Source organism: Geotrypetes seraphini, chromosome 4 (assembly GCF_902459505.1).
Source record: "Geotrypetes seraphini chromosome 4, aGeoSer1.1, whole genome shotgun sequence".
NCBI lineage: Eukaryota > Metazoa > Chordata > Amphibia > Gymnophiona > Dermophiidae > Geotrypetes > Geotrypetes seraphini.
In genome coordinates this window covers 309958988-309974085 of record NC_047087.1, presented here as the reverse complement: position 1 = coordinate 309974085, position 15098 = coordinate 309958988, and the positions used below count along the sequence as shown (strand labels likewise).

Below are 15098 nucleotides of genomic sequence, written 5' to 3'. Positions count from 1 at the left end.
ATGTTACACCCACTGCGTTGTGTGCGCTGCATCAATCTGTGGCCACTATATTACAAGACGCCAGCCATTTGCAAAGACTTGGCCAAAGTCAGCAGAATGCGCATTCAACACTAATGTATTTCAATTGTTCTTCCTGGATTGCGCAGCATTCCAGATCCATTAGCATAGCTTTCTCTTTATGTGCCTCTGTGTAGGTCGCATTCTTCCACATCATTAAAGCCATGTATAATGTGTTGCATCTTTTTTTTTTTTTTCTGTCTTGCATTGTTTCCAGGAAAAACAGTCCTTCAAAGATCAACAGAAATAATCCAGGTAAGTGTTATTGCATTCGGTGCTCTTTCAGGACGCATCCAGTTTCCATATTGCTTTTCCTGGTCCATACAGTTGCTTGTTTTCACCTGAGAGGCCCTTCATCTGCACCTCCGAGACCTCTTCCCCCACCCTATAGCAACAATACATCTCTTGGTTGACCGCATTTTAAGTGACCATGTCGGCAACCCTCTTTCTGCAAACATTTCTGAATGAGAAAACATCACTCGGCAGTATTTTATTGTTCCATTCAGATATTTTTATTATTTTTTCAATAATAAACATAACATATAACAGAAGCATAACAGTGTGTATTAACAAATAAGAAACAGTACAATTCATCTTGATCAGGTTACTGGGCTCCATGTTTATCTAGAATTTCCTATCTCTTCTGTTTGAGTCCGTGTTTGCCAGATGTTTTTATGTATGTTCTTTGCCACTGGTTGCTATTCAAGTGTGATTTGAAGACCAGGCTCGCTCTGCTCTTTTCCATTGGATTTGCTGTTATTTGTTCAGATGTGACTGTGTTCACGCTTTCCCCTGAAAGCAAAAAAAAAAAAAAAAAGAACAGCCATCAATGGTCTATCTAGCCCGGTCTTCTGTTTCCAACAGTGGCCAATCCAGGTCACAAGTACCAAATAGTAGCAACAAGCTGTTGACTTGTATCTTCTAGAGAGACACATCTTATTCCACCAGCCTTTAGCAGACTATTTGCTTCAAGACAATAGCCAAGAAAAATCTAGAAGATGCCCACTCCCTCCTGCCATGAAGACTCCCACTGGCCCACCCGCTTCCCCAACAAAAAATGGCAGGAGGGATGCCCACTCCCTCCTGCCACCGCAGTGCCCCCTCCACCGGTGACCTTACCTTCTATTGGGAGCAGGAGGTACCACAAATGGTTCCTGCTCCTCCACCGGGCCTTAGGCCCCTCTCCGGTGCATCATGTGATACACAGGCCCTGATTGGCTCAGATGCCTCGTGCTCCTCATTTGGGAGGGGCCTGAGGTGTCTGAGCCAATCAGGGACATCCTTAGGAAGGAGCCTAAGGAAGTTCCTGATTAGCCAAAACAAATGGCCATTAGAGGACTTCCTTAGGCTCCTTCCTAAGGAATCCCTGATTGGCTCAGATGCCTCAGGCCCCTCCAAGGGAGGAGCACGAGGTGTCTGAACCAATCAGGGCCTTAGGCCCCTCCCCGTGCATCACATGATGCATTGGAGAGGGGCCTATGGCCCAGTGGCATAGCAGGCTGGGCGGAGGAGGTGTTTGTGGTACCTCCTGCTCCCAACAACAGGTAAGGATACTGGGGCAGGGAGGACAAGTAGTTGGGAGTGGGCATCCCTCCTGCCGGTTTTTGGGGGAAGTGGAAAGGGTGGCAGGAGTCTTTATGGCAGGAGGGAGTGGGCAACCCTCCTACCATTATTTTGGGGGGAGCGAGCGGGTAGGAGAGCTGTGATTCGGGGGCGGGCAGGGGAAGTGGCTCAGGAGGGCGCACGATTGTCAGCTTTTTGTAATGGGACAAATGGTGCACATTCAAGTCACGCAGAACAACTGTCCCATTAAAAAAAAGCAGAAGCCCTGATAGCAGATACAGGAGACTGCTTCTCCTGTCAATACTGTCAGGGCTCTGCGCATGTCTCAATCGCTCACTGAGCGACTGAGTCGGTGGGTTTGCATGCAAACTTGATAGTGAATCAATTACTGTTTGAAAATCGGCCAATAGCGACTGAGTCGCTATCTTTAGTGAATCTAGCCCTTAGTTTGGATTGAAGGCCAAAGAGCACTTTAACAATGTTTACCCATATGGTGGACTAGTGTGCGACTAAACAAGGATGATGATATGGGATAATGACCAACAATGGGAATCTCCTTCTCTTGGTCCTTCTATGCTAATATTATTCAAGATTTAGGCCCTCAGTATAAACTGAATTTGAAATGCAGAAGGTCTCCACACTCATCCTCTCTCACCTCCTACAAAATGTCTACAAAGCTGTAGGTTTCTATGGTCCTTCGTGTGTCTAAGTGTTTTGAAAATGAGCCCCTATGGGACCTGCAGCACCAATTCCAATGAGCAGAATCAGTCACTACAAATCTGACACTGATTTGAGAAGCGAGTTCAAAACCAGAACTCCTACTGCTGAAACCCTGCACCGTAAGGACAGCTATAGCAAATTGTAACCAGTAAACTATATATTATGCATATTAATATTAGATCTAATCTAATCTAATCTAAATCTTGGGTTTATATACCGCATCATCTCCGCAGATCCTAGTATATATCAAGTTAGGATAAAAACTTGTACAAAAATTATGTATGTTGAACCTGTAACCCATCCTGAGCTCCTGGGGGACAAATTGGATAGAAAATGAATTAATTAATTCAATAAATAAATAAATAATAGCGCTGAAGGGGATATGCAGCACTGTACATTTTGACATTAAATAGGCCTGATCAGAAGAGCCTACAATCTAACTTGGACAGACATGACATAGAGGGTTGGGGGATGCATAACCCAAAGAGAACTGGACCAAAAAAAGTCTCCAGCCTGGACCTGTGGAGCTTGGCATGTTTATATTAGGACTATGCAAGCTCATAACCCCAAAATAAAATACGGTAATTAGGATTTTCTTCTTCCTATGGTCTTTATCAGGGATGGCCAACCATGGTCTTCAAGGGCTATAACCCAGTTGGGTTTTCAAAGTTTCCACAACTGATAGGCATGAAATTGATTTGCATAGAAAATGATCAGTGAAATCCTATTCAAATCAGACAAAAATTACAAGGCACTTAAACACTTTAAGACAGCTGTCCTCCATGTGTACAAGGTCTGACAATTAAGTTCGCAAACTCATCCTAGAAAGAGTGCTACATACCTCATTGCTCAATATCACTGCAGTCGCCCTCGAAGTACTCCCCTTGGGAAAATTGCACCGACACCAGCACCTAGTCCATCCTTCAAAAGCAATTTTGGAACTCTTTTTCTGGAATGGCCATCAGAGCTGTCGTTGTATTACCCTTGATGTCTTGAATGTCATCAAAATGCCTTCCTTTCAATACTTCCTTTAACTTTGGGTAAAGAAAAAAAAAGTTATTGGGGGGCCAGACCAGGTGAACAGAGAGGGTGTTCCAATACAGTTATTTGTTTTCTGGCTAAAAAATCTCTCAAAGACAGTGTCGTGTGAGCCGGTGCATTGTCGTAACGCAAGAGCCATGAGTTGTTGGTAAAAAAATTCAGGTCATTTTCATCTAACTTTTTCAAGCAGCCTTTTCAGCACTTTGGGATTTTTTTTAATTGTGGAAAATTGACTGACTTCCATTGTGCAATTTGACGCTTTGTTTCAGGGTCGTATTAATACACCCAAGTTTCACCACCAGTGATGATAATTTGGCCAAAAACATAGTCTTACCTCTCTAAAAGGTCTTGGCAAACTTTGACTCTTCTTTGCTTTTGTTCATCGATGAGCTCCTTCGGGACCATTTTTGCACACATGCCAGGATTTTAAGTTAAGATTTTCCTGCTTCGCTATCAATGTTCACTTGGTCTGCTATGCTTCTCACAGTCTGCTGACGATTTTGCCGCACAATTTGATGAATTTTTACAATGTTTTCATCAGTTCTGCTTGTTACTGGTTGCCCTGACCTTTCTTCATCAGCGACGCTTTCTGTCCCCTCAGAAAAACGTTTCATCTATTTGCACACTGCTGTTTTCTTCATGGCATTATCCCCGTAAACTTGGACTAACATGTCCCTGATTTCACTTCCACTCTTGCCAAGTTTCACAAGAAATTTAATGTTTGTTTATTACTCTAATTCAAGCTTCGACATTATTGCGATAGTGCCCCAAAAACATGCAACAACAATAATGACCACCACTCAACAAAACGTCGACACGTTGACTCGATCCCAGCTGTGAGACACCGATACACCAAGGTTATGAAGCCTTACCGAGTTGTTTGTACAGTGCCGCCAACGTAAGCGCACGGAGGCAAGTTCGCAAACTTAATTGTCAGACCTCGTATTTTGTCATGGGGCTTAAGTTACAAAGAGGAGCTCTACAATTATAGTTTTAATGGTAGGCATCTTGTACTTCTGTAAACCCAACACAAAAACAGACAAGAGATTTCTCTGACACCATCTTTGACTCCCCCCCTCCCCCACCCCGGTAAATTAAGACTGAAGACTTCATTTCTTTTCGGGGTTTCGACTCTAGTTATCTCTAAGCTCCAACACTATGTACATTTTCTAAGAAATAGATACGGAGGAAGAAGGTGAACAAATTCTTTGTCTTCTGATCTGAATGCTTTGTGCTTATCATTATAAAACCAGGGGGCCACCAACAGCGCCTGTGGAGCAAAAGTCTCCAATTTCCTTCTTTAATTACCAAGCCTTAGAGCTAAAAAAAAAAAAAAAAAGCTCTTTCAAAGGAAGCGATACATGCAGGCCTCGGTAGAGTTAAAGCAGAAACATTTTAAGCTGATGAGTTGACACTTGTAGAAGCAAATATATTAAATAAGTCATGATATGTTTTGGGGCAATATGTGACTTGCCTCAATTTCGGGGAAAAATGGATTCTAATGAGTGACAGACGAGTGTTTTCTGTCACTTCCTCAAGTAATGGCCCCAAGCTGATTCTGCTCTGTGGGAGAGTAATATACTTCTGAACAAAAAGTTGGTGCTTTTTTTTTTTTTCTCTTGGAGTGAGATAGAAATCCCAAGGTGATTTGGAAGCATGTCTAATGACTGGAAAAGACATATTTACTGGCAGTCTTCATGGAAGCTGTGACAGTTGACAGAGTTTGATTTTAATAAATGTAACTGATGAATAAAAGGTTGACAGGCTGAGAGAAAGAGACAGAAAGACAGACAGAGAATCACCAATAGTAACAGAGTTGGAAGGAAGTGTAAATTCTCTAACTCAAGTCCGGAGCATTAACTTGTATATTTTAGTGAAGGTAAAAGAGTCCTGGGTTTGGTTGATACTCGTTTCTGTCACTAGGCCAATATTTTTCAAGAGTAGACTGGCGCTTGCTCTGTGTCTACTCATAAGGTCCATTTTTGTCACATCTCTGATTTGGAAAGCAAATAAAACACAGTACAAAGATGATCCACTTGACGTGGCCGCCTATCAAACATCATTTAACATACAAGATCCTACTCTTCCTCCCTCTTTAACAAAGGCGCTTTAGCCATTTCAGCATGCGCTAAATGCTAACGCATCCATAGACTTATAATGGGCGAGTTAGCGTTTAGCGTGCGCTAAAACGCATAGCGTACCTTAGTAAAACTAAAATTAATGGATCTCCATCCTATCTAGAAAATTGTTTGATTCCCTACATCCAACCTCATTCCCTTCAACAGAATTGACTTACTGTACCATCCCACGGTCATGTCACATATTCATCCATCCGGGATCGTATTTTTTTTCAAATTATTGCTCCACTACTATGGAACGCGCTTCCTAACCGCATTCGAGCGGAACTTAACCTTGAAGGATTCAAAGTCAGTTAACAACATTCCTTTTTATGGAATAGGCAGAAAACCAGTAATCATCGTGGACTTGTTGGGAACAGTCTAGGCCAAAACTTGGGGCTCCTTTTACAAAGGTGCGCTAGCGTTTTTAGAGGAGGCGGTAGCGACTAGCATGCGTTATTCCACGCATTAAGGCCCTAACGCACCTTTGTAAAAGGAGCCTTTAGTCCCGTTTTCTTTCTATCCTTTCATAGATTGTATTTCTTTGGGGTTTTAAAAAAATATTTTTATTAATTTGAAAAAAATATGACAAGTAATATGATAGAAAACAGAGGGTTGGAGTAAAAGGGCACTACTCAGACTGGCAATGGGTCACGAGCGGAGTTCCACAGGGATCGGTGTTAGGACCGCTCCTATTCAACGTGTTTATCAACGACCTGCAGACGGGGACGAAATGTGAGGTCATCAAATTTGCTGATGACACCAAACTCTGCAACAGGGTCAAAACCATGGAGGATTGTGAAGCCCTGCAAAGGGACCTGACGAGAATGGAGGAATGGGCAAAAAAGTGGCAAATGAGTTTCAACATAGAGAAATGCAAGGTCATGCACGTAGGGAAAAAGAACCCAATGTTCAGCTACAAAATGGGGGGAATATTGCTAGGGGTGAGCAACCTTGAAAGAGACCTGGGGGTGATGGTGGACACAACTTTGAAACCATCAGCGCAGTGTGTGACAGCCTCAAAGAGAGCAAACAGAATGCTGGGCATCATCAAAAAGGGTATCACAACCAGGACAAAGGAAGTTATCATGCCGCTGTATCGTGCAATGGTGTGCCCGCACCTGGAGTACTGGTCGCCATACCTCAAGAAAGACATGGCAGTACTCGAAGGAGTCCAGAGAAGAGCGACTAAGCTGATAAGAGGTATGGAAAACTTTACATACGCCGACAGGTTGAAAATGCGGGGGCTGTTCTCCCTGGAGAAGAGGCGACTTAGAGGAGACATGATAGAAACCTTCAAGATCCTGAAGGGCATAGAGAAAGTGGATAAGGACAGATTCTTCGAACTGCGAGGAACCACGAGCACCAGGGATCACTCGGAGAAATTGAAAGGGGACAGGTTTAGAACCAATGCTAGGAAGTTCTTTTTTACCCAGAGGGTGGTGGACGCATGGAACGCTCTTCCGGAGGTTGTAGTAGGCGAGAGCACAGTAAAGGGGTTTAAGGAAGGTTTGGATAGGTACCTAAAGGATAAAGGGATTGAGGGGTACAGATAGCAGCAGAGGTAGGTTATAGAAGTAGAGGTAGATTATAAAGGTCAAAAATTCACTTCACAGGTCAAGGACCTGGTGGGCCGCCGCGGGAGCGGGCCGCTGGGCGAGATGGACCTCCGGTCTGACCCAGTGGAGGCAACTTCTTATGTTCTTATGTTGCAAAAATACAGAAAGTCAAAACATCAAAAGAAATCAAAATAATGTGGCATTTCAATTATTATCCTTCTTAGACCACAAATTTAGAAAAGGAAGAGATCCATTAATTCCATGGGGAGAAATACAACAGGAAACCTAATTTATTAGGAAAGCTGACTACGCTTAACATCCCCACTTATCTTTCTTTTCTTTTTTTTCCAATATTTTTATTAATTTTATAAGATAAATGTACAAATATTAAATAAAACAAGAAAAAAATTATAAGAAATACAGATATTAAATAAGACAAGAAATAGATCAAATGTACATGTCATTATGTATATCTATATCTATATAATTACATAAAATTTATTTCTAATTCCTTTTTATGTATATATATTTTTTTAATTATCTATTTATTTTTATAATGTTATTTTAAGATGTAAACCACATAGGGCTCCTTTTACTAAGGTGCGCTAGCAGTTTTAGTGCGTGCTACAATACCGCACACGCTAAATGCTAACGCCTCCATAGAGCTTGCGTTAGTATTTTTTATTTAGTGCATGGTTAGCGCACGCTAAAAATGCTAGTGCACCTTAGTACAAGGAGCCCATAGACGTTATTATCAATGCGGTATATCAAATGTAAATAAAACTTGGGATTTGTAGCCGACTGATTGGTGAGAGCTACAGCAATAGGGCCTGTCAGAGAGTCCTGTCCTTCCTTCCCTCAGGCAAATGTCACACTGCAACCAAACAGGGCTTGTTTTTCATCCTGCCTGCACCATTTCCTCCTCCGCTCCTAGATTATTTTGGATGGGAGATGGTTGAACCCTCCACTGAACATTCGAAAATATGCCACGCCTGCAGGTGAGCAGGTGATATGATAGAGGTCCATAAAATACTGAGTGGAGTGGAGCGGGTAGATGTGAATCTACTCTTTCCAAAAATAATAGGACTAGGGGGCATGTGATGAAGCTACTAAGTAGTAGATTTAAAACAAACCGGAGAAAATATTTCTTTACACAACGTGTAATTAAACTCTGGAATTTGTTGCAGGGAGAATGTGTTGAAATTAGTTAGCAGAGCAGGGTTTAAAAAAGGCACTTCCTCAAAAAGAAGTCCATAGGCCATTATTGAGATGGCTTAGGGAAATCCACTGCTTATTCCTAGGATAAGCAGCATAAAATCTGTTTTACTACTAGGTTCTTGGGACCTGGATTGGCCACTGTTGGACACAGGATACTGGGCTTGATGGACCTTTGGTCTGTCCCAGTATAGTGACTCTTATGTTCTTATTATGAAAAAGCAAAGCTGTGAATTGAGATGCATGTTCCACTGCCTATCTTTCTCTTCTACTCCGTATAGTGTAATACAATCAAGTAAATCATTCAAACATTATACTCCTTCTATTTATATTCCTTGGATCTCAGTGATTTGCCTCAGCTGCCTACCTTTGTTGAAGGATCCCCTGCCATCAGCTGATTGTGGCATGGGAATCCCTGATCGGCTGAGCCTGCAGCATTCCTTGAAACTGCAGCTTCGGGAGTCCTGCCGGTTGAGCTGATCGAGGAGAAAATATCCCTGCTGCGATAACTGAGCTGGCTATGGCAGAGAACCCCCCCCCTGACGCCTACCACCCTAACATCACTGGAAATTTTGCTTGTTTTCTTTGTTCAGCTATTTTTCTGGTTTCTTCTGAGATCCATGGCGATTTCGTGGCTTTCTCTTATGGCGTGTTCATCACTAATTATGGTTTTGATGTCATTCCATAACTCTTTGGACTGTGTATCTCCTGTATCAAGACAGGCAAATCTGTTGTCTAGTTTTATCCAGTAGTCTGATGGAATATTTTCAATGGCATATTTGGGGAGGTCTCTAATGATCTTCTTGTGAAGTTTTACTTTGATCTTGCATGTCAAAAGCTCGTGGTTGCTTCCACAATCAGCTCCTGGTTTAGTCCTTGCATTCAAAACGACAGGATTTCCATCTCTGTCCTATGCACATGTAGTCAATTTGATTTCGATACATGCCATACGGAGAGGTCCACGTGTACTGGTGATGTTTGTGGTATTGAAAATGCATATTCATGATTGATGGTTCGTTTTGCAAAACTCTACTAAGTTATCACCAGTTTCATTTCTATCTCCTATGCCGTGCTTTCCAACCACTGCATCTTCAGGTGTACTTCCTACTTTTGCTTTGAAATCCCCCATAACGATCAGTAGATCTTGTTTCAGCTTTTGATCTATTTCACTTTGAAGTTGTTTGTAGAACAGCTCTATATCCTCATCTTCCACATCTGATGTTGAAGCATATACGTGGATCAAGATGACATTGATCGGCTTTCCCTGTAGACGGATTGACATGACTATCACTGATAACATTGTACTTTAGTACTGTCTTTGCAAGCTTATTGTCGAGGATGAATTCCACGCCATTTTTCCTGTTTTTCATGACCAGAGTAGCAGATCCAATGCTCGTTTGATTGAAAATGGCCCTGTCCTGTCCATTTGAGTTCACTGATCCCTATCAAATCAATTTTGGTTCTTTCTGTTTGATCTTTAACAATTTCCAGTTTTCCTTGATTCATGCTTTGATTCCATGTTCCTATGTTAAGAATATCTTTACAGCTTCTGACCTCCCTTTTCTGTCAAGCAGCATCAGCATTAGGATGTCCTGGCGGCTTTGATCCGTCAGCTTCCCAAAACTGGGCGATGATCAGCTCTTCCCTAGTAGCATGATGAGTGCCTTCTGACCTAGGGGACCATCTTCCAGCACTATACGTTGATTCTTTATGTCTCATCATCATCACGTTTTCTTGGCAGAATACAAAAGTAGATTGCCGGGCCTTTCTTCTGTGCAGTATCAATTTGATATTGTTGCTGTTGTCACATCAAAAGCGATCCTCTGTCTCCAGCACTGCCCATCTGCTGCTGCTCAGATGGGTGGTACATCATTAGTCTGGAATCTCCACTGAAACCTGTCCACCTTGGGATACCCTGCTGGTAGTGAAACTACCGATGGCACAGCTTTTAGCTTCTCAGACATGCGCAAGGCCCAGTGGCAAGACAAGCCCATATACCATGACTGGAGAAGAAATTAAAATTGCCAACTGAAATAAGTACGTTTTGAGTTGTTTACGAAAATGAGTTATGGAACATTCCACCTGTATATATATATATATATATATATATATATATTGTGGCGGGGCCGGGGGTAAGCCTAGCGCTGGCAACCCGGTTCCCGCCCCAGGCGTAAGGACGGAGCGCTCCCAGGAGGACTCCCACTGGATAAGCAGTAGAATAATTAGTGGAGACTGCGTTCTTGGTAAAGTTCAGCTTTTATCTTTATTACCCCTAGTTCACAGCACTAGGGTTCCAGTAGTCCCTCTGGTCTGAGGAGACTTAAAATAAAACATACTTTCATAAGGTTTCTTCCTTACAATACAGTCCCGCCTGCTACCCAGGCAGAAAAGCCAAAAAATAAACCAAAACGTTTTCTCCTTAATTTTGCTCCTTTTGTTTGGAAATACTTCAGGAAGCTCTGTGACCTAACCCACCCGAAGTCCAATGCCCCCCACTACCCTATGCTCCTGGGTAGGGCTAGGGAACTTTATATAACCCAACCTTTTATGACTGGTGTAAGTCCCCTCCCGAAAGTTCCCTGCTTCAGGGTTACACAATGTCAGGTCTCTGAGTTCCGTTACACTTCTCGGGGAAGTTAATTAAAGGTTCTCACCTCCTTCCCTTTATCTACATGGCCTCCCTCTCAGGCTCTAAGTGATTCATTCACACATGCTCACAGTTCTGCTACGGGAGAAAGAACGCTACACAAAGATACATTCACTTTCATTCCCCTCCCCCATTCATACCTTGTTAACTGTGATTCTTGAGAAGATCCCATACTGCGAGACTGCACTCCATCTCACTGCTTTCAGATAGCTCTCCCTCTAATTCCATTAGGGAATCTCCGCTTTCTGAGACAGGGTAAGAACTCCCTTCAGGGACAGCTAACGGCCAGCCCTGCCCTGGAAGTCTTTCTATTCCCCTGCACTTCTGCTTAGGAGTCAGAAGTCTGTGAGCTCGGGAGGGTTGTAAGACCAGCTGTGCTTTAGCTAGGGTCTGGGACAGAGACCTCCTAGCAGGCTCTTTCCTGCTTAGCACGGCATGTCTCTCTCCTGCATTTCTCCCTACAGTCTACTCCCGAGTATTCTCTCCTGCAGTCTTCTTACCAATCTCCTCCCTAATCTTCTCCCCAGTGTTTCCACCTGTGCTCATTTTATGCTGTAAGCCTAATCCCACTCTCCCTCTGGGTTCGTCCTGCTTGCCAGCCACACCCCTCTCATTAACCATGCCTGTAGTGGTTTTATTTACTAGAGGTTTTGTTGGAGATTTGCCCAAGGTATTATAAAAGGGATTATAGTGCCCTAAACCAGATGTTATGGTTTCTGCCCTTCTCTCTCTGCCTTGCCCTGCCTGTTGGCTCTTGGTGATAGGCACATGATTACTAGGCAGCTTCCTGGGCTTAGGAATAGGGGCCAGCCTTTGCAAGGCAGGGTTTAAAGCTGGGTTTAAACTGCTGACAGGCTCTTCCCTGTCACAATATATATATATATATATATATATACACACACACACTCATCAAATGAGTGGAACTATGTTCAGGAATACCAAGAAGACGTCTACCACTAGATTGCAATGATCTACGGGAAACATAAAGAAACCAATTAACTTATTGGTAATAACTATGTGGAATACAGTCATCTGCTCCTCTAAACTCTAATCAATGCTAGTGTATTTGCCCAAAAAAAAATCTATCTAACTGAATAACCTGGAGTTAATATAAACATAATCCATTCTACTGAATCGTTCCTTTGGGACATGGCTCCATGAAATTAGATCAGTGACTGAAGAAGCCAGATCTTCCTCTTTTGTTCCAAAACAAAGATGACTAACTTTAGTCTTTGGTCTTAATGGTGACCAATTCAACAACTCTGGTGTTTTTCCTTGATAAGATTGATCTCCTTTTCTAGCTAATGTAAATCATTTAGCTCAGGCAAACTTTCTGGTCAACTTGTAGTAGGCTCGATGGAGTCTATGTGGGTTGGTTTTGATGGAAGGATTAGGCACTACTACTATTTCTTATTTCTATAGTGCTACCAGATGTACACAGCACTGTACAGAGTTACGAAGGAGACAGTCCCTTCTCGAAGAAGCTTACAATCTAAACAGACAGGACAGACAAACAAGATGCGAGGGTGGGGGATACAGTTAGGGGAGATGGCTAATCTGCTAGCTAGGGTGGTGGCCAGTGGGGGGTAGGGTTATGGATTGAAGGCTATATAAAAAGGTGGGTTTTCAGTCTGCTTTTCAACAAGGGAAGGGAAGGGGCTTGACGAACAAACTCTGGTAATTTATTCCAGGCATAGGGGCAGCTAGATGAAAGAAAGGCGGTCTGGAATTGGCAGTGGAGGAGATGGGTACAGCTAAGAGTGACTTATCTGAGGAATGGAGTTCTCTGATAGGTGTGTAAGGAGAGAGAAGCGAGGAGAGATATTGAGGGGCAGCAGAATGAACACATTTGTAGGTCAGCGATAAGATCTTGAACTGTATGCGATGGCAGATAAGGAGCCAGTGAAGTGATTTAAGGAGAGGGGTAACGTGAATGGAGTGGACTGCTGGGCTTGATGGACCACTTGTCTGACCCAGCAGCGGCAATACTTATCTAATATAATAAAATGATAGGCCGCGCATGCGCACTAAAAAAATCGTGTTCCCTGATCCCGCCGCGGAAACACGAGTGCGCATGCGCGGGTTTTACATCACCTGCTCTCCATCTCGCGCCGCCAGCGATCTCTGTTCCTCTTTGCCATGCATGTCCGCCGCCGACCTCGAGCTCCTGAGTGCCGGCGCCACGAGCCGCCCAGCCGGTGCTGAGGCCCCGCCTCCCGCTCTGCACCACGATCGAGAGAGGAGCTGCGGCGGCGGCTTTCAACTAAAAAAAAAAAAAATGGACAACTGCAGGTCGCAGCTCTCACCTGGCTTTCAGGGTGCGGCTGAGCGCTAGCGGCCGGCGAACCCTAATTGCAGCGGCGGCTTTCAACTACAAAAAAAAACAAACAGCTGAAGATAGCAGCTCTCACCCGGCTCTCACAGGAAAATGGACAGGGGAAGAAATGCTGCTGCAGCTGCTGTACAGGGAAGTGGGGAGGGAGGAAAATGCTGCACAGGGAAGTAGGGAGGGGGGAAATGCTGATGCACAAGGAAATGGAGGTGGAGGGAATGCTGGACAGGGGGAGCAGGTAAGGAGTGCTGCTGGACAGGGGGAGCAGGGAAGAGGGTCAGGGGGAGAAAGTAAGAAGTGCTGCTGGGCAGGGGGAGCAGGGAAGAGGGTCAGGGGGAGAAAAGAAGGAGTGCTGCTGGACAGGGAGAGCAGGGAAGAGGAACAGGGGAGCAGGGAAGAGAAACAGGGGAGCAGGTAAGAAGTGCTGCTGGACAGGGGGAGCAGGGAAGAGTGACTGGGGAGCAGGGAAGAAGTGCTGCTGGACAGGGGGAGCAGGTAAGGAGTGCTGCTGGACAGGGGGAGGTAAAAGGAAGGGAGAAGGCCTACTGCTGGACAGGTGGAACAGGCAAGGGGTGATGGTTGACAGCCAAGGAAAGAGAGAGACAGAAAGCGGCCAAGAGGAGAGAGAGAGAAAGAAAGAATGAAAGACAGACATACATATATTCTAGCACCTGTTAATGTAACGGGCTTAAAGACTAGTGTTCTTATATTCTTATGGTAGAAGATGAATCATGCAGCAGAATTATGTACAGGTTGCAGTGGGGAGAGGTGATTTAGCAGGAGACCAGGTTAGAAGTAGATTGTAGTAATCTAAGTTTGAGATTGTTACAAGAGTGTGGTCAAGGGTCTGGGAAGTGTGCTCAGAGTAGCAGGAGTGAATTTTGGTGATAGAAGCGACAGGCTTTAGCAGTCTACTGGATGTGCGTTAAAAGTGAGAGGTCAGAATCGAAGACGACTCCAAGGTTGCAAGCAGAGAAGACTGGAACGATGACAGTATTATTTACAGAGTCAGAGAATGGAGGGAGAGGAGCGGAGGGTTTAGGAGGAAAGAGGAGTAGCTCAAGTCTTGGACATGTTTAGTTTCAGTTGGCTCAGTCAATCCAACAAAAAAGGGCAAGAACCTCTCAAAACTGAGAGTAGAGTGATCAAAGAGCAATGGCAAAAGTAACGATGAACACTCAATATCGAATAGTCAAATATAGACAATTGTATACAACTGATAGTGAATCATAATGCTCAGAGAAATGGAGGTGATAACCCAACACAACACTACCACCTCACCGCCCAATCATCGCATGAATTCAATGCACCAGCTGTAAAAATGATTAGTTATGCACAATTACTTTAAGTGCACTAAGCTACTAATTTTGTACAAAATAAGAAACGTTGATCGAGTAATCTGAAACAGCAAACTTATCTTGAGCTTGCGGGTTCCGACGTGACACAGACAACGTTTCGCTCCTGCCTCAGGGAACCAAATGAAAATTCACAGAGGACCCAAAAACGTGTGGGCGAGTTGTCATTCTAAAAATATATAGAAATAATTAAAACTCTTTACTTTATTCTTACTCATATTTAAAACCTGTAACTATTTTAACCCTATAAAAAGATAATAGGCCCTGTTGTCACCTCCATTTCTCCGAGCATTATGATTCACTATCAGTTGTATACAATTGTCTACTACACCAAACTCCACTGGCTGCCGGTGGAGGCAAGAATCATCTTTAAATTCGCCTGCCTCTGCTTCAAAACCTTAGCAGGCTCTTCACCCATCTACCTACCTTGAAATTGCAGGCCCCTCCCGTACACGAAACACCTGCCTGTTTTCCTTCCCTTCCCCGAAGAGC

General features: G+C 43.7%; 1 protein-coding gene across 1 annotated transcript in view; it reads right to left on the bottom strand.

Moving 5' to 3' along the window:
• Positions 1–627: 627 nt before the first annotated feature.
• The window catches only part of TCF7L2 (transcription factor 7 like 2), a 629988-nt gene continuing 615517 nt past the window's right edge, over positions 628–15098 (bottom strand). The window contains exon 15 of the mRNA XM_033940355.1: positions 628–849. Coding sequence (XP_033796246.1) covers positions 822–849 — 28 coding nt within the window. The 3' untranslated portion in view covers positions 628–821. The remainder of the gene's footprint in view (positions 850–15098) is intronic.